This window comes from Stigmatopora nigra, chromosome 5 (assembly GCF_051989575.1).
Source record: "Stigmatopora nigra isolate UIUO_SnigA chromosome 5, RoL_Snig_1.1, whole genome shotgun sequence".
In the NCBI taxonomy this organism is placed as follows: domain Eukaryota; kingdom Metazoa; phylum Chordata; class Actinopteri; order Syngnathiformes; family Syngnathidae; genus Stigmatopora; species Stigmatopora nigra.
In genome coordinates this window covers 4,931,528-4,949,417 of record NC_135512.1, presented here as the reverse complement: position 1 = coordinate 4,949,417, position 17,890 = coordinate 4,931,528, and the positions used below count along the sequence as shown (strand labels likewise).

At 42.0% G+C, this 17,890-nt stretch overlaps 2 protein-coding genes across 2 annotated transcripts in view; one reads left to right on the top strand and one right to left on the bottom strand.

Moving 5' to 3' along the window:
• The window catches only part of LOC144196381 (uncharacterized), a 54,970-nt gene that overhangs the window by 9,111 nt on the left and 27,969 nt on the right, over positions 1-17,890 (top strand). Inside the window, exon 3 of the mRNA XM_077716502.1 lies at positions 5,391-5,455. Coding sequence (XP_077572628.1) covers positions 5,391-5,455 — 65 coding nt within the window. The remainder of the gene's footprint in view (positions 1-5,390; positions 5,456-17,890) is intronic.
• On the bottom strand, positions 1,231-17,088 carry onecut3a (one cut homeobox 3a). Its single transcript, XM_077716500.1, has 2 exons — positions 15,809-17,088; positions 1,231-1,523 (listed from the first exon to the last, which is right to left on the bottom strand). The coding sequence occupies exons 1-2, from the start codon at positions 16,887-16,889 to the stop codon at positions 1,231-1,233; spliced, it is 1,374 nt and encodes a 457-aa protein (XP_077572626.1). The 5' UTR covers positions 16,890-17,088.

The following is a 17,890-nucleotide window of genomic DNA, read 5'->3' as shown; positions in this document are numbered from 1 at the left end:
CTTTTTAAAAATAAATCGCAAACTGCCATTGCGCCTTGTTTTGTTTGTGCACCCTTCAACCCCCCCCCCCCCCCCTGCTTTTTTTGTTTGTAAAGCTGTCAAACTTTTTACTCTTGATCCCTGCAATTTTCCAACCGAGTAGAACACCTCCCCCTTCTCCTTTCCACTAACAACAATAGAGTAATGGCTGCTTATTGATCAACGTATTGTGCCGTTCTCTTTTTACGCTTTGGCCTGCAGGGGGCACTGTAACTCCGCTTTTACCGCACGCCGCTGTTACAATGGGACATTTTGTGTCGAAATCTCCACCACCGGGTGCTCCTTTTACTCTCCCCGTAAAAACAAAAAAAAAATAGGACGGATGCCCGAGTATGTTTTTGTCGCTTAGCCGTGGGTTTTCGACTTATCGATCAGGGGAGAAGAAAAAGAAAAAAAAACCTCGTCTCGGCCAAACAAAGAGCTCGTCCAGACGTGTCGCCGGGCGGTTTCAAAAGAACTCTGGGCTCAGGCTTTTTACAATGACAGGCCCTCCGACATCTGTGCAGAAAACAAAAAAAAAAAAGACCCGGGCCCGGAAGACCTGCCGCCGAGCGTCTTCGTTTTCACCTTGAGGGAGAGGTCGAGGCCCCGCTCGCCATTCGTATCGATTCATTTTTCAATTCATTAGTCGGCCTCGTGATCAGGCAGAGCTGCTTTGTGAGATGGACGGCCATTGGGGAATACCTTGGAAGGGTTAGGGGGGTGTTGGAGTAGACGAGAGAACTGGAAAGCCTATACGTCGGTTTGGTTTTAAGACGTTATGTGTGTGTGTGTGTGTGTGTGTGTGTGTGGCGTAGGGCTCGTATAGTAAGGCTATGTGCAGTTGTGTCAGGTTTATTGCCGGTGACGTGGAGCAGGGGGGCCGGTGGTGGTGGTGGGGGTGTTCAGAATAAGTGGCTACGTCGGTTGTGCCCAATACCGTCCAACAACAGAAAAAAAATCTTTGGTTTCTGTTAACTTTGATGCCCTAAAGGATGATTTCCTTTGCCCTCCCACCTAAGAAAAATGTTATGATTGTCCTTGTGTGTGACACAGAGTGGACCTGACTTTACCCATTTCCCTATTTCGAGCTTGACCATTTTTCACAAAAAGATGATTGATTGCATGGCACAAAGGATTTTTTTTCTTGGAGGAGGTTAGAGGGGGGGGTGTATTCGGAACGGTCCAGGAAAGGTTGTGTTGTGAGGAGTTCTACGCTTTGGAGAAGGTAGTAGCGGAGGTTCCAGGTTGTCCGGGGCTTGTGCCGTGGTCGTCGTGCCAACGGTCCACGCAGCGGCGTCGTGCGTTCATAAAGAAGTTGCTGACGGTGCTGAGCTCCAGGCCGAGTTGTTGGGAGATGGTGATCTGCATTTCTTTGGACGGTCGCTTGTTTTCTTTGAAGATGGCGATGAGTGTACGCCTCTGTAAGTCGGTGAAGACCAAGCGTTGCTTTTTGGGGGCCGTGTTGCGGTCCTTGTGTTGCTCCTGTTCTTTGCGCTTGCAGGCTTGGCGTGGATGGCAGCAGTGGGAGGGATGGGGATGAAAGTGGGAAGCAGAGAGGGAGGAAAAACACAAAGCAAGGTAAGTATACAAACCAGGGTTACTGTCAGCAAGAGGATAGGTCGGAAAGGTCGCGAGGATCAAAAATAGCACCCGGGGCGGGGGGGCTCTTGAAATTATTTGACAGGGGAAAATCCTGGAAATGATTATGTTAAATGGTGAACATAGTGTTAAAATAAAGTACTACTAATTCGTTATTTATCTTGATGCCAGTTCAAAATGACATTATAAGTCACTTATGTTGGTAATTTGTTTAGGCTAAATATGGATTATACCAGACATGGGCAAACTACGGCCCGCGGACCACATAGGGCACGTTAGGTTTTTTAATCCGGCCCGCCGACGTTGTCCAAATATTTTTTTCAAGATGGCGCCCTCTATCTTTTTTTAAATGACATTTTAATATTTCTTAATATCTTTTTACTTTACTTTGTACTTTATATTTTTCACTTTAATGATGAGTGATGAGTATGTTAATACTTTAGTCCTTTTTTTCTGTTTATGTTTCATATGTACTGTTAACGGATGCACTTTTTTCTATGTATCGTATCTTGTGCTGACCCGGCCCAATCTGTCAAATTTTTAAAGTCAATGTGGCCCCCTAGCCGAAAAGTTTGCCCACCCCTGGATTATACTGTAAGTCTTAAAAAAACATCCTAAAGTGAAATATAATGTTGTTTATTTATTCAAAATAGGTAAGTGATAGCTCTAATAATACCATATAATGTATATACATGTTACATTGTGTTTTTTAGGCTGTAATACTACGAAAAACTGTTATTTATATTAAAAAAAGCCTATTTATTTTCCATTCTATCCAATTGATGTTTTTGTTCCTCTTCATAGTGCATTTTTCAGGTGGTGTGACCAATAGTTAAAAGAAATATAATATATATCTCAAAGCTGCTTATGCAAACTTCTGACTTTACATTAGGAACCAAACGGTTTCATCCAAAAACATTTCATCCCAAACTTATAATATAATAATAGTTGATTTAAAGCAAATCTATGTTCCCTGCCCAATGGGAATATTCCTTGCATGCTGCGTAGCGCAGACAAGGAGCCAGCCCGCGGTGACGGGGGGGTTTGGGGTGAGTTGAAGCGAGTGGGTGGGGGTAAAGGGTCAGGGGGGGGGGGGCCCTTCCCTCCCCACTACTACCGTTTGATTCAATATTAATGCAGTTTGAATCACGACGGGGTACCCGAGCCAGCATTGAACAAAAGTACACATTTTGTGCTATAAAATAAGGGCTAAGAAAAGATTGGACCGAGGAGATTTTGTGTGTTTTTCAGCCAAGGAAAGACGAAGGGTGGGTGAAAAAAAAGGAGGGATAGTGAGGGGGGCCTGGCCAATGTAGGAGAAAAGCAAGATATTGACCGACTTTGCTGTAGGAACTGGGCGGAGAGGGGGGGCTCTCTGCTGGGACTGAGGTCAGACTATCCCCCGCTACCCACCCCGAGCGGGTCTACAGTCTGTTACTTCAAACGCAGCCCGCTGGAGCCCACTCTATTGGGCTCGGAGAGGGTATTTATAAGCCAACCTTGCACCCCAGCCCCTAAACACCAACACTTGAGACCGCCTCCTCTTCCCATACGTGAAGTACATTTCAAAACACTTATTTGACGCTCAGGAAAGCAGAGAAGGCCAGGATTAATAGTTAATATAACATTGCATTGTGGGTAATGAACGAGGGGGGGTTAGAGGTAGACAGGTGGACAAGTGGCAAGTGAGAATGTTAAGGCGCCACCACCTTGGTAGCCGCCAGCACTCCCCCCGCCGACCGAGGGATCGAAACGCGCCTAAACGGGCCCGCACGTTCGACCTGGGCTTCCCCGCTGTCTCGGTAAACACGGAAAAGAAAATTGGTGTAAAGAAAGAAAGATGTCATCCGCGTGGGGTCTCCACCTGCTGCTAGCGCCCCCTTTGTCTGAATGCCGGCTTCGATTAGTTGCACGCTGCATCTCGGTGCATGTAAAGACGGAATTTGTTCGACTTGTACGCAGGGGTTGGAGTTTGTGTGTCAATGTGTGTGTGTGGGGGGGGGGAGTTGCGGGGGGGGGTTGTGATTGTGCTGAAGTGGCGAGAGTCAGGCAGTGGCACTGTGTGTCTAATTACAGTGGAACAGAGACCATTGATCAGCCATTGCAGTCCAATCCGTTTACTACAGACGTCTAACCTGCACACTAGCACATCCATCATATTCACGTTTCACATCGACACCAACAAAGTGTGTTTAGATATATACTGTGCACACACACACACACACACACACACGGGCTACCTCATCAAACACTCCCAATACTCGCCATTTTGGCTAAGAAATGTACACTGCTCCATTGCAATTCAATATGATTATTGTTGTTTTGTATTCATCTACTAGAAACAATGTTTTGTACTGCTTTATGCTGCACTGATGGAACATTTTAATTCCCATCTGGAAGGGGCAATTGTATTTTTATATTTTTGTTGAGGTTTAGTTAGAGAAAAAAAGTCTATATGCCTCTGTTTAAATGATAGATTTTGAGATGAAGCTAAAATGCAGACTTAAAATAACAACATATTAAATAAATATGGTTTTAATGAAAGATCAGATATACCCACACAGGTGAACATTAATTGACTCAAACATAGGTGCAAGGGATGATAGGTATTAATGACATAACGAGGTAGGATGGCAAATTTGTGTTAATCACATCAGATTTTTTATTTACATTTCCCCAACTATTATCTATCAGTAAAAAATAATTGTTTTCATTGGGTTAAATAAGATTATTTTTGCTAGGATTGACAAAAAAATGGTTTTGTTTGTCCCCTTTCAAGTTAAAGAATCGAAAATATAATGCTACAGTATATTTTTGGCCATGAGTAGTGTCGCGTGTACCAATAATGCAGTACTTTTCTGAATTATAGGCAAAATGTTCTACTTGCATCTCATTATGCCACACAATTATCCCATATTTAGAAAAATATGACAATCCAATGATGTTTTAGGATTATGATTAAAGCTATTGATGAATGACTTTCACATTTTAAACTGCCCCATTTGATGTTTGAGTACTCATCTGTCATGATGAGAAATACTCTGGCAGCAACATCATTATTGCATTTCTTTAGCACTTCAAACAAGTTTAAGTAACGACAAAAGCTCCTCATTACGATGGATGGATTGCTGAAATTATTTCTAAGTCTTATATCAACAACTTTGAACTGGAGGTGGGAATCAATCACGGCGAGGCTCTTGAGACTGACGGTATCACGATACTGAGATGGTGCAATATACTGGAAGAAAAATGAACGGCTGTGATACATCATCATGTCTATACAACTGACAAAGGAACAAAATGGCTTCTTTTAAGGAAAATTCATCATCAAATGTAAAGAATGGGAATGCCTTACAAGTTAAAGTCTTGCAGGGAAGAATAGAATTCAAACTGTGTATTTGTCTGTACAATTTTGCATACTCTTAGTTGCATTTTTAGGGGTATTTTTTTCTTATTTATCAGAAAACAATTACAAGCATGATACTTTAAATTAAGAGTAAAAAAAGGAACTAAATACAAACGTATTGTACGTAATGTTAACATATTGACATCTTTTTGTGGGGTTATTATGGCCTAAAAATACAACATAAGCTGTTGGTGGGTGAAAAAAACATAAGATATATACGAGTCTTACCTAAGTATAAATGGTATAACCCCCCAAAAAAGAGAAATATGTTGACTGAGAATTATCGTAATTCATTTGCTATGTTGATATTGACAGATTTGAAGCATTATTTGTATTAATTCCCTTGTGTTTTTTCTCTCTTCAGTGGAAACAGTTTAAAGTTGAACCAAAGTCCACTTTTTGGTTGGTTGGATGGAACAAAAATAAGAGGTACGTGCATTACACAGTGAGTAAAATAAATGTCCATTGTTGTATGCTAGAGCACAGTGAAAATAAACCCAACAATTCATTTTCGTTTAGCCTCAAAACACACTATTGCTGTTATGGTCTTCCATTTTAAATTGTCTTGTTTTGTTTTAATCTGGCGGATGCTGTTTCTTTTAAACACCCTTTTAAAAAATGACACTTAGTTTAGGCAAACGGCAACTTTTCGTCAAAAATCACTCTATTGATCCAAAATGTTGCACTGTGCATCATATTTATATGCTGATTTGTACATTCCTATATATGATAAATCCTGTTTCTAATTGACAACAACCAAATGGTATAATCCAATCATTTTCATTATTTATTCTTTTTTTAAAATATATTTCGGAAAAAAATCTGACGTCCATATATGTATTTTTTTACATTTACTAGCAATCTCACCATTTGACTGTAACATATATTTTCATTTACTATTCAGCTATAATGATGCGTTTTTACATTGTGTGTTTACTGTATGGGATTTTTTTGAATCTAGTTTTATATCAGGATAGATGAATAATAATTTTCCATGCAAAAGATGAATCACGCATACATATAGTGCAAAGAGAGTAAGTGTGTGTGTGTGTGTGTGTGTGTGTGTGTGTGTGTGTGTGTGTGTGTGTGTGTGTGTGTGTGTGTGTGTGTGTGTGTGTGTGTGTGTGTGTGTGTGTGTGTGTGTGTGTGTTAAACCGTTAAAGTCCAATTGGATGTTGGGGGGTGATTTACAGATTTCACCCCCTCGTCTACCCCCTTTTTTTGCTTGCTGTGGCCCTTCTGGCCACCCGGTGTCGCTATCGACACACCCCACGTCTTCCACATGGGAAAGTGGGCGAGGGGTAGGTGGGGGGGGATCTCAATGCACTGCCTTTGCTACAGGCGCTGGATTTACTAATCAATATCGATCGATCCGTTGAGGAAGGGGGCCCTGATTACTGAACCAAGCTCGGTGTAGAAAAAGGGGGGGATGGTGGAATCGATCATTGCAGCTTTTAGAGCTCCAGTGGGCACCACCGAGCGAGGCGAGGGGGCGGACGTGCACAAAGAAGCAGGCCGGGAAAGAGAGCTCTTTTGCGGCGTTGCAATGCTCCCCGCTGGCTCACTTGGACCAGGGAGGAAAGTGTGTGTATTTGTGGTTGTAGTATATGGCTTGGACGACACGTTTCTACATTCATTTTTCTAACATGACATTAAGTAAACAGTGAGTTACAATTTAGGATTATGCTTGAAAGGGAATATTGTTTATTTTGTCTTTAATTTAGCCACGTTATCACCCCCCTACTGCATTAATATTCCTCCCCCAAACCCACCGAGCGAGGTTAAGAGAAAGGCACATGGACGTTCGATAATCGATCGATGGATTCGTGAATAATTCGTGTGTGAAATTCACTTCGTCCAATTAATTATGGCCTGGACGAGGAGGAGTGAGTGTTTCATTCATGCTGGGAAAGAAAACGTAAAAAAAAAAAAAAAAGCTGGAGGAAAAATGCGTTGACTTTAGTGGTAGAAGAAAAGCCATGCGACTATATTTGAATATACACATTTTTTCAAGGTAGTTTGAAAATGTACTCAAAAGAATTGAATAATATGCCTTTTCCGTTTAGCTGCAGAGTTTAACTTACAATTCGGGAGTATTTAACGTCAAGCCTCAAATTTCTACTGAGAAAAATCACTGCCAACCTTCCAATTTGAAATAGATTTGACGTCTATTGCTTTCAATGACAGCCAAAGCTTTAAATACATGATTTTTTCCTTATGTTCCTAGATAGAGAGTAGCAATGTGTCACATGACATAATTTAAGTAGTATCTCAGGACACCATTGCACAGCTTTCAGTTACATGTATATTAAACAAGACATTTCTTTTCAATTCTCCAAAACATATTTTTTGTTTTCATTAGAAAAATGCATGTGTTATCAATTCTGAAAACCCCCAAGAGTGTCAGTGAAGGTGTGTGGGTGTGTGTGTGTGCGTGTGTGTGAGTGTGTGTGAGTGTGTGTGTGTGTGTGTGTGTGTGTGTGTGTGTGTGTGTGTGTGTGTGTGTGTGTGTGTGTGTGTGTGTGTGTGTGTGTGTGTGTGTGTGTGTGTGTGTGTGTGTGAGGCAGGCTGGAGGCCAAAAAGCTGGGCCAAGAAAAATCCTTGTAGCTCAATAGCGCCTGCCTGTAATGAGTGAGAATTGGCGTTAATGCACTGATAACGGGACACAATTTGTGCTCGGCCCTCCTGCAAGGCATTACTCGTGTGTGTGTATGTGTGTGTGCATCCTTCTTAAGGTGGCCAGAATATTGCAAAAGGAATATTTCAAATGGCTTTTTTTGTACTTTGGATTTGCAGCCCTAATGTGTAGTGTAGTCTTGTAATTAAATGCACTGAAGCGTTTTGCTGGGAGACTCATTTTTAATAAGCAAGATGATTATGATTATTACCACTGGTTTAATTGCATATGGAGCAGGCGTTCGTTTTTGTGTGAGATTAAACATTGATTTTAGCCACTTTGGTTTCTTCAAGCAGTTGCGCGTGATAAGATGTGAGGCGATTAGTATGATTATTTAAAAAAAAAATGGTCATTAAGTGAATGATTTTGACATTTGGGTTCAAAGTTGTGCAAGATAATTGACTTTTGTAATATATTGCTGCATTTTTGGGAGCATTTATTTGCGTGTTTCGTTTAAGTTGTGAAAAAATGGATTTAACATTTTTACTAAATTAGCAAAACATGCACATGCATTTCTAGCGCATTTTGTGTAATAAACCACAATTGAGGGGCTTTTTAAATGTCTAATGAGTATCCAAATAATAATTTAAATACAATGGATAATTCGGATCGTATAATAGAAGCCAAATCAGGTTTCGCACACAAGCAGGAATGTTTCAAATAAATAAATCGATTGCACGACTAAGGAAAATGAAAACACTGCTGGTTTATATATTTTAATAACATGGCATTCCGAGTGTGTTAGAGTGGACATCGATTCATTCATCAATTGATTTCACACTCGTTTTGCTCATTGTGTGTGTGTGTGTGTGTGTGTGTGTGTGTGTGTGTGTGTGTGTGTGTGTGTATAACAAATATAAAATCCAAAGTACAGAAATGTAATTTATAAATGATAGCTTCAAATTATATTTTCTGCAAACATAGGGAAATGATTTATTCACACTTTTGTCAGCAATTGCATGTTTTTTTTCCTTCTTCTCGCTTAACTGTTAGTAAATAATTTGAAAACACAAAGGTTGTTCAATTCCAATACACCCAATGTTAAATCTTCTATGAAGATTTCCACAGTTAATTCCAGATTAAATTGCCTTTTGAAAGCTGGCACTGCTCAATTGGATTGGATCCTCTTGTTCTATTAAGCAAGCCATTATCGGCCCTTTAATAACCGATGGCCTGTCAGTGTGCCAGATAAGCACACATACACACACATACACACACGCACAATAGGCCACAACATTAGGTACAGTTAAAGACATCCAAAATACATTAAATTTAACTTCAATTGTCATGTTATGGCACTAAAGTAATTTTTTTAGATGTCTTTTAGTGACTTCAAATGCATAATTATCCTAAAGATTCATACATTTGTCATATATCATTTTTTTTCAAAATGTAGAAAAATGATATGTCCCTTCTCCCAAAATATTGCGGTTCCTTTTGCAGAAATTTTTTTGCATTTTCATCTACATAATTATAAATATAAAACATTTCCACATTATTCATATATAGTTAGAAATCGGGAAAATGTTGCACAATCCCCCAACACACACACACACACACACACACGCGCATGCGCACACCAATACACACACACTTGTACCTTTCTTGCATACGTGCATGTTCTTTGGACTGATTTCGATTGTGCGTCACATAAGGTCAAAAGTCATTTAATTTTTTTTAATTTATTTATTTTTAAACACTATCTGCGCATGCGCCCTAAGGACCACTAACTAGATTGAATTATGGTTATCTCGTCTCCTTTGTGTATATTTGCATGGGAAATAAATGTGTGTGTACGCAGGCATTAACCCTTTTGATGCTATCCGCGTGCGTTCAGTCGTCTCTGGCAGCAATTTGATTTAAAGGTCATTCTCTCCTATTGATCTGCTTCGGCGGGGGGGGGGGGGGGGGGGGGGGGTTGTAGTGGGGCGTAGGAATTGATCATGTGAAATAAAAGAGACGGTATGGGAGACTGTACAGAGTCCAGACCTCCCCCGTTGCATTTGTAATCAGACATTCATGCGCGGCGGGGCCCCGGTACGAATTGGGGTGAGAATGTGGGAGTGAGTGTGTATGACTGGGATGCAAACCAATTTGACTTTCCATTAGAATTGCATTATATTTTTTAATCATACCCGCGAACCCACAAGAGCAGCGTAGGGTGCATAATGAAGGAGAAGTTAAACCTATGGCTCGAGAGCCACATGTGGCTTTTTAAATGGGTGAATCTGCCACTCTGATAATCTGTGAGCTAAAATATGGAAACGGCTAGTGACAGAGTTGAGATATTGCGTATTTTTTAATTTGCATTAGACTCTTCTAGAATGCATAGTATCATTGATGAGCAATAAGAATGTCGTCAATGTTGTTTTTTGCTTTAAAAGTGGTGAAATTACTAAAAACAAAGAATCCCTTTTACATGTATTTTGACTTTTATGGCTCTCAAGGAATAACATTAGAAAATATGAATTGTTTATGGTTTTCTTTGTCAAAAAGGTTGCCGATCTTTGAGGTAAATGCTTGTGAATTTTTGAAGAAGTTGTATTGGATTTGCACGTTCTGACTTTGGTGGCTTATGAATGAATGGCCGCCGCCGCCATGGCAGAGGCAAAAAATGGTGGTGGGTGGAACGGAAGGGGGGTTGTAGGGGGAGACGGGGAAGGGGGAGTGGTGTGGCTCGGCTCCAGGGATGGAAAGCGGAGGTCGGGGAATGGAAATCGATACATATTCAGGGATGGCCACATCGGCCTTCCAACTAACAATGCGAGGCTGCGGGAGCTTCCGGATTGAAGGAACATGCGCGTGCACGTTGGTTTTTTGTGTGGAGTAAAAGTCCAAATTCAGCACATTGACCGACGTTTAGGATTTGATTTGATTCTCGTATAGTCAAAATGGATTGGACGTCTGGTGAAGTCAATGGAAGCCAATAAGTTCATGAATTCAATGTTATTTTGACAAGGAGGCGATTGATGTTATGGTAGATTTGATGATGATGATACTGATTGCGTCAGTCAAATTCACACCAAGAGAATGGGTTTTTTTTTAATCGATTTTGTTATCTCCGTCTAGTCTGAATCTTGTCTTTTATGATATCAAGTTACAATCTGACAAATAATGGTGATGTGAAATGTCAACAATGGAGGAAAATAAGTACAGACTATGTGAAGGTTATTCAATAGTTCAATAAAAATGTTTGTGGAAATAAATTGTGATGCCACAAATAGATTCTAACTCTATATTTGTATGCATGTACTAACTGGAGTACATTCGAATTGACTGACTTAACCATGTTAATATATATGTGGAAAAAGGCTCTTAAAGCAGAAAAACTTGCATATAATCCAAGTTTTTTGGACGCAAGTATTCACCTTTTGGGGACAATTCATAGCTTTTTACTTTGGATCAGGAAACTAAGATAATTCTACTTCATTCTAACACAAATCACCAAAAAATAGTGCCAACTCATTCTTGCCATTGACCTTAAATCATCAAAAATACCGTATTTTTTGGACTACAAGTCACTCAAAAGGCGGAAAATCTAAAAGTCAAACTGGAGTATAAATTGCATTTGTTTAGGAGCAGTTTTTGAACTAAACCAAGAACAAATATTATATTACATTAACCCAAGAGTCAAATATTGAACAACACATAAAATTGGCACCAGTTAATATAAAATATTAACCCTTTTTTATGTAACCTCCACTACAAAAAGAGAAATCTATATTATATATACGACTAACTGGAATATAGGTCGCAGCCTCAGCCAAACTATAAAAAAAAGTTTGACTTATATTCTGTAAAATATGATATATTGTATGTCTGTATGTGAATTTAAGTGAAAAAAATCTATAGAGAAGCATATGTAGACATTGTTACAACAATGGTATACTTTTATCCTCTGAAAAAAAAACGGCAAAAGGCCAAAATCCTGCCGGATGGGAGCCAATTTGACCTCTGCATTATTTGTACTCATTTCTCATGATTCCCATTGTTCCGCCAGACTGTTGAATTTGGCACTGGCATCTATGGGCGCCTTCTATCAATGAGGTCGTCGCGTCTCATCTCAAAGCGTATAACAGCCTCGGGGGTTTGACCTGCGGTAAAATGATCGGCCCGGCTCATCCCGCAAGAGGGTTTGAAAGGTTGTACACGAGGCGTCTCGTTCGCTACTTACATCACACGTCGGCTCGCCGCGCCAGTGCTTAACGAAGGAGTAGAATCCCAAACCGCAGCCGCCTTGTTTACTCCCATGCCTCCCCCGCCGCCACCATCAATTATTAAAGCAAAGCGATCGATCATCTCCTGAGCTCACGTTCAGATTATTATTATTTTTATTTTGCATCCATTGTGTATTAACACCTATCTAATTAGCCTTTACCTTTAAAACAGCTCCAAAATAACGCCGATTTGTTTATTTTCTTATCAAATATGCAGTCCGGCTCGACCTAAATCCACGCCGTGATCGACACCATTGTGTATTGTGCTATTGATCTATATGACTAGGAGCTCTAGGATGAAATAATTGTGTTTAGGGGGCCTACAAGAATGCGATTAACTGTGTTGAGGTGGAGAGAGTTCATCACCTTGAACTGTCCTTTTACCAAAAGGACAAAATGTGGGGGGGATGTTGATGTTTCTTGGCTTGTTCGCCACCAATAGCAACTTCAACGACACGCTTTCTAAATAGGTCGTAAAATCAAGTTACTAGACTGGAGCCTTTTTTAATAGATCACTTAACTGCTACACTTTGCTAGTGACTTTTAATTGCCAGTTTGTGTCCATAAGTGTGCCGGTCTGTAGTCTATTGAATGAAGCATAATACCCCCCCCCCCTCCCCTTATACCCTATTCACCTGTTAAATAATACCCGTCCTCGCAAGCTATGTTGACCTAACCTATTCATATGCAAATGAGACAAATGTGCTTTTTTTTAGGTAGGTTACTTGGCAAGAATGTATGTCTATAATGTAGAGGAATTAAAATAATATCAGGAGAGTTGTTATTGTTATTGTGGGTTACAAAGGTGAGCTGAAATGTAGTTTTAGTTATTAAAATTGTGTGGTATTTGACTTAGTGGTTCAGGGGGGGATATTATTGCATTTAAAACCAGTAATATTATAATAGATCAGAACATATTTTAACATGTTTGGAGATTAAATTAGGAGGGTATTGTGTAATTTGGGTCCGTAAACCATGTTTAAAGGGGTTTCCTCCATATTGCAAACCTGGGGGATCAAATACTAAAAGTCTATTAAAGAAAATATTAAATTGATTCATATTTTTTTGTTATTTTGGTTTTATTTGTATCCCTAATTGTTTTGCAGACTATGTAGGCTCTTATTGAATAATTGCTATCTCATAAATAGAGGTTGCATCCCTTTTGCTTCCTAATCTTAAATTTAGGCTATTTCAGGACTCCAATGTAATGTTCCCTCGTCATAATTTCCCCCAAAATACTATATACATATGTATACAACCATGTAAATATTGATACCAATATTTAAGATAACAAATCCAGTGAAAACAAATGAAGAAAAATTGCCCATAGTAGATTCCCACTCTAACTATTCTCATCCTCCCTTAACAAATGACTTCTAAATCACAAATGACCATTTATCAATAAACTAATACATTTCTAAAGTTACTCTACCACTAAAATATAACACCCTTAAAACCAAATGAAGGCTATTGCATACGCACCCTACTAACCGCACACATTTTTAATATATACGACACTTCTGATGATAAATCATTGAAACGTAAGTTAAAGTAGACCTCTAAGCTATAAAAATACACATTTGGATACACGCCACGCATAAAAGAAATGAAGCACGATGACAATACGGACAGAGAAACTGCCTTTTTTTTTTAAATAGCAGCTGTCTTTTTACTACACCCCCCACCCCTTCCTCACCCTTCACATCTACTATACATCCCCCTCATTTTCCTGCAGGGGAGAGACCAATGGGAGAGAGTGCTGAGGCGGGATAATTGATAGATGCACTGGCTATCCTTATCGATCAGCCCTGTATTGATCCCACCAAATACATTGAGATGGAGTGTGGAATTCAACACAGATGCGAAAGACGAATTGTTTTCGCCGCGTACGCTCTCTTTTAAATCTTCTCATTATCCCGTAGTCACCTCTTTTTCATAATAAAACGGATATCCACTCTTTTAATCCCATATAAAAAAAAATAGGCATGTATTTATCCGTTTTTTTTTTTTTAAACTTGTGTGAGGGGGGTTTTGTTTGGGTACTCCTTTTACAGCCTATGGGTTTTTGCCCCATTAGGCGTGAAGGGCATACAAAGTCCCCCTAAAAAACAGGCCATGTCCATACACATTTGTGTATTTGTGTGTGTGTGCATGCATGTACAGACAGTGGCATTTTCGCATTAGCTAAGCAGGGCAGCTTGCATTGATTTGTGCGACTGTGATGAATTTGGAATAGTAATTTCAAGTTATTGATTGATGTGGCCCAGCGAGCCTCACTTTCAGCATATAGCGCAGCCCCCTTCTCCCTCTCTTTCTCTCTCTCAAAACACACTCCCCAGGATAATGCTGGTTTTAAATGCAATCAGTAAAATAATTCTACTGCGCATTTACATACAAGTCATTTCTCATTTTGCACCCCTGAACGCCATTTTGGCTCTATATGCCTTTCTTATAATATACGAAAGCAAGCCTGTTGCAGACTTAAAAGCGCATTTTCAAAATAAAAGCATATTTAGGCTTTCCTTTTTCCCTTAGTTTGACGTCATAGATTTACACACATTGCTTGTCTTCTTAGATACTAGTGGCTTTTATTCGGATATAGAGTGTGGAAGATATAAACGCCCGTATAGCCCAATTAGCTTTAACTGCGGTGGCACTTAAAGAGACAATTGCGGGGCGGCGTTTAAATCTTTATTTACCAGAAAGTCTTGGCTGAAAAAAAGAAGAAAAAAAAGCGCGCCCAGGAACAATTTACATCCCAAATTAAGTGCTTTTCAATAAGGCATCGACTGGAACTAAAATAGCTTGCCTTAATTGAAGTGTTGCCTTGAAATACGAGGGACAAAAAAACAAGAGAGGCTGATTGACATCTAACGGGCCTTTTAAAGCAAAACAGGCGTCGATGAGAGCTCGCATCGAGTGTTTTTTATTTAAGTCCTCTTCGCCCTGGACAATGATGGACAAAAGACAAGGAAATGGCCGCTTGTTTTTTAAGGTTGGGGAGGGGTGCACGCATCTGTTTTTGTCTGCCTTGATCCAAATCGATCATTTATCAGAGCGCTACTCTGAAAGGGGACGCCTGGACGTGAAGTATTGATCCACGGGAGGTCACGCATCACCCCCCCCCCTTCCCACAAACCCCCATTCTCATCTCTGTTAGGCTATTCTTGTTTGTGAACAGCTAGTTTTTTTTATATGGTTGGAGGTACAATTCCAAGTTTGTTTTTTAGTTTTTAACAGTTTATAGGGTAAGTGAGTATTTTTTAGTGATGGACAAAAAACAAAAATATTTGTGGATGTACACGTTTTGGGTCAAATGTGATTTTCTTGTACGCATTTGTGGATAGCAGTGCTTAATTATAATATTATATTTATTCTTTTATGGAATTTCAGATTTTTTTATGAAAGAATTTAATAATTTTATAAAATATACTGCCCCATACCCATTTTTTTTAGTATTATTATTGCTTAACTAACTACCTGCTGTTGACAACAATTAACGTTCCATTAATTTAACCTGCAAGAATGCACATTTGGTGTCATTAATGTAACACTGTTCCAATCCATTTTGACTGGGAGGGCTGGCAACAAATGGCTCAAACCCCCCCCCCCCCCCCCCCCCCCCCATCAATGGCAGCCAATGAGTTAAACGAAGCATCAGTGAGATTGTCGTTTTTTGACGACATCTATCAAACGACAGTCCAACGTTTAACTCGGCCAGCAAGTTTTACTCGATGGCATCGACTAATAAGCGGTGGTAATGTGCGTTTGAGCCGCCATCGACAGTCTCGCCACATCGACTCGCCATTGATCGCGTTGGGGGAACCGCCGCCACCGCCACCGCCGGCGTTGAAGTCAGACGCGCTGCGGGGCTGCCTAGTCACTCACCTGCAAGCCTCAATGCCGACATCCGCTGGAATTCAGGCTCCTGGAGCCACTTCCACATCCTCCTGAAGGTCTCGCGGCCCGACTTGAGTTTACTCCACGGTTTAGGGTTCCGCAGCAGGTCGGACAGCGTACCCTGCGAGCGGCACAAGATCCTCTGCGCGAAGATGGCTTGTGGGATGCTGTAGCGCTTGAGCTCGGCCGTGATCCGTTGCGCCACCTCCTTGGTGTTGATCTCCTCCACCTGGCCAGAGCCGCCCCCTTGGGCTCCCCCTACCACCGTCTGCCGATCCCGCTCCGACAGCATGGCGCCGTTGGCCTGAGAGTGCGGGTGACCGTGGTGGTGGTGGTGAATGCCGTTGAGGGACGTCATGAGGCCGGCGCCGTGGCCGCCTAACCCTCGCGCCAGGTGCTCCTCGCCCCTGGATAGCATGGCGGCGTGCGAATCGAAACCCCCAGCCGACAGCATCTTGTCGTTGGAGAGGTGAGCCCCCGGGCCGTAGGCGCCAAGTGACTGCTGCGAGCCGTGGAGGGGACCCAGGCCGTTGGACAGCGGGGACAAAGACTGACCCATGCCGGACATGTCCTTAGGGTAATGGCCGTAGAGGTTACTCATGGAGGCCAGGCTCCGGTCGTCCCGCATCAGCGTGAAGCTGCCGCTGACGTTCCCCGCCGCCAGCCGCTGGTGCGCCGCGTGGTGGTGCGCGTGCGCGTGAGCGTGCGGGTGCGGGTGGTGGAACTTCTCCGACACGGTGGAGATGGGTGGCAGGTGTTGCAACGGCGTCAGCGTAGTATAGGTGCTACTCAGGCTCATCCCGCCCGAATCGCACGCCATACTCATCGCCGGGTGCAAGGGCCCCGACAGCGCGTGGTCGGCACGGTAATCGCCCGCACCCTCCAGGATGGAGGCCATGCTGGATACCATAGCCGAACGTCCGTGGGACGATACCAAGTTCCGGTGCGACGACGCCACGGCCGCCGACGAGGGTTGGCGTGCGTGGTGGGGGGAGTTCATCAGGTCCCCGCTTTGGTGGGAGTGAGCCACGCCGTGCAGGTTGCCAATGTTCTCCATTGTAAGCTCCATGTTTGGGGGAGGAAATGAAGAGGGGGGATCTTTAATTCCACCCCGCTCGCACGGACCGACGGACGGACGCACGCACGTACGCACGCACACGCACGCTGCTCTGTCGTCTCACTCCTCGCTTCCTTGCCGATAAATTGGGAACGATTTCAAAGCCCGGCCATTGATTGTGCTTGCTTGTCTGCAGTCAATCCAGCATGGTCCTCTCTCTCCTAGTGGCGCCCACCTCTCCTCGCTTTCCTCTTCTCTCACCTCTCTCTCTCTCCCCCTCTCCTCTCTCTCTCTAGTGCGTGTGTGGACGTTTCCACATCGCACACAGCGTGTGCGCATGTGCGCGCCCCCGCGGCGTCACCCCCGAACGCGCTCGTCCGCCGAGCGTGACGTCACACACACACGTACACACGCACACACTCCGATTTCATTCCATTCCATCCCTGAAGATTGCATTATAGGCGGCTCTGTCTGGGGTGATAAACAAGAAAAGAGGGCCATTCTTGAGCAACGTTTACTTTGCAGGGATAACGAGAGGACTCTTTCTTGTTTTTTTGGTGATAAAAAATGCAGGGTTCCACGTGTTTTTTGGGTGAAAGGTTAAATATTAATAACAACAGGCCACGTGGAGTTTTAAACATTCGATATTTATCCTTGCAGCGCCTTTAATCACCAACACGGTGCATCATTTATTCATGCTGAAATGTGAATATTGGATTTTTGGGATGCATGCAAGGAGCTTTGTGTGTGTGTGTGTGTGTGTGCGCGCGTGCGTGTGTGTGTGAGTGAGTGAGAGATGCGTGTGCTTAATGCATCTTCTTGAATGCATAAAGCTTTAACTTTTAACGACAATATTGTAAGCACAGCAAACACTCGATAGGAAAGCTTGATGTTGGCCTTCATTGTCAATGTGCTCATGTTTGTGTTTGTTTATTTATTGTGGTGGAAATAGGTCTTCAGTCTGATCCAACTGGAGACACCTTTTTAATAGCAATACCATGATTTCACTATTG

What these genes read in the sequence shown, in the direction of transcription:
- onecut3a (XM_077716500.1), bottom strand. Translation starts at nt 16,889, where the DNA reads ATGGAGCTTACAATGGAGAACATTGGCAACCTGCACGGCGTGGCTCAC. An exon ending in GTCGGCATTGAGGCTTGCAG is followed by an intron (nt 1,524 to 15,808) that starts GTGAGTGACTAG and finishes ATCCACGCCAAG; the next exon opens with CCTGCAAGCGCAAAGAACAG.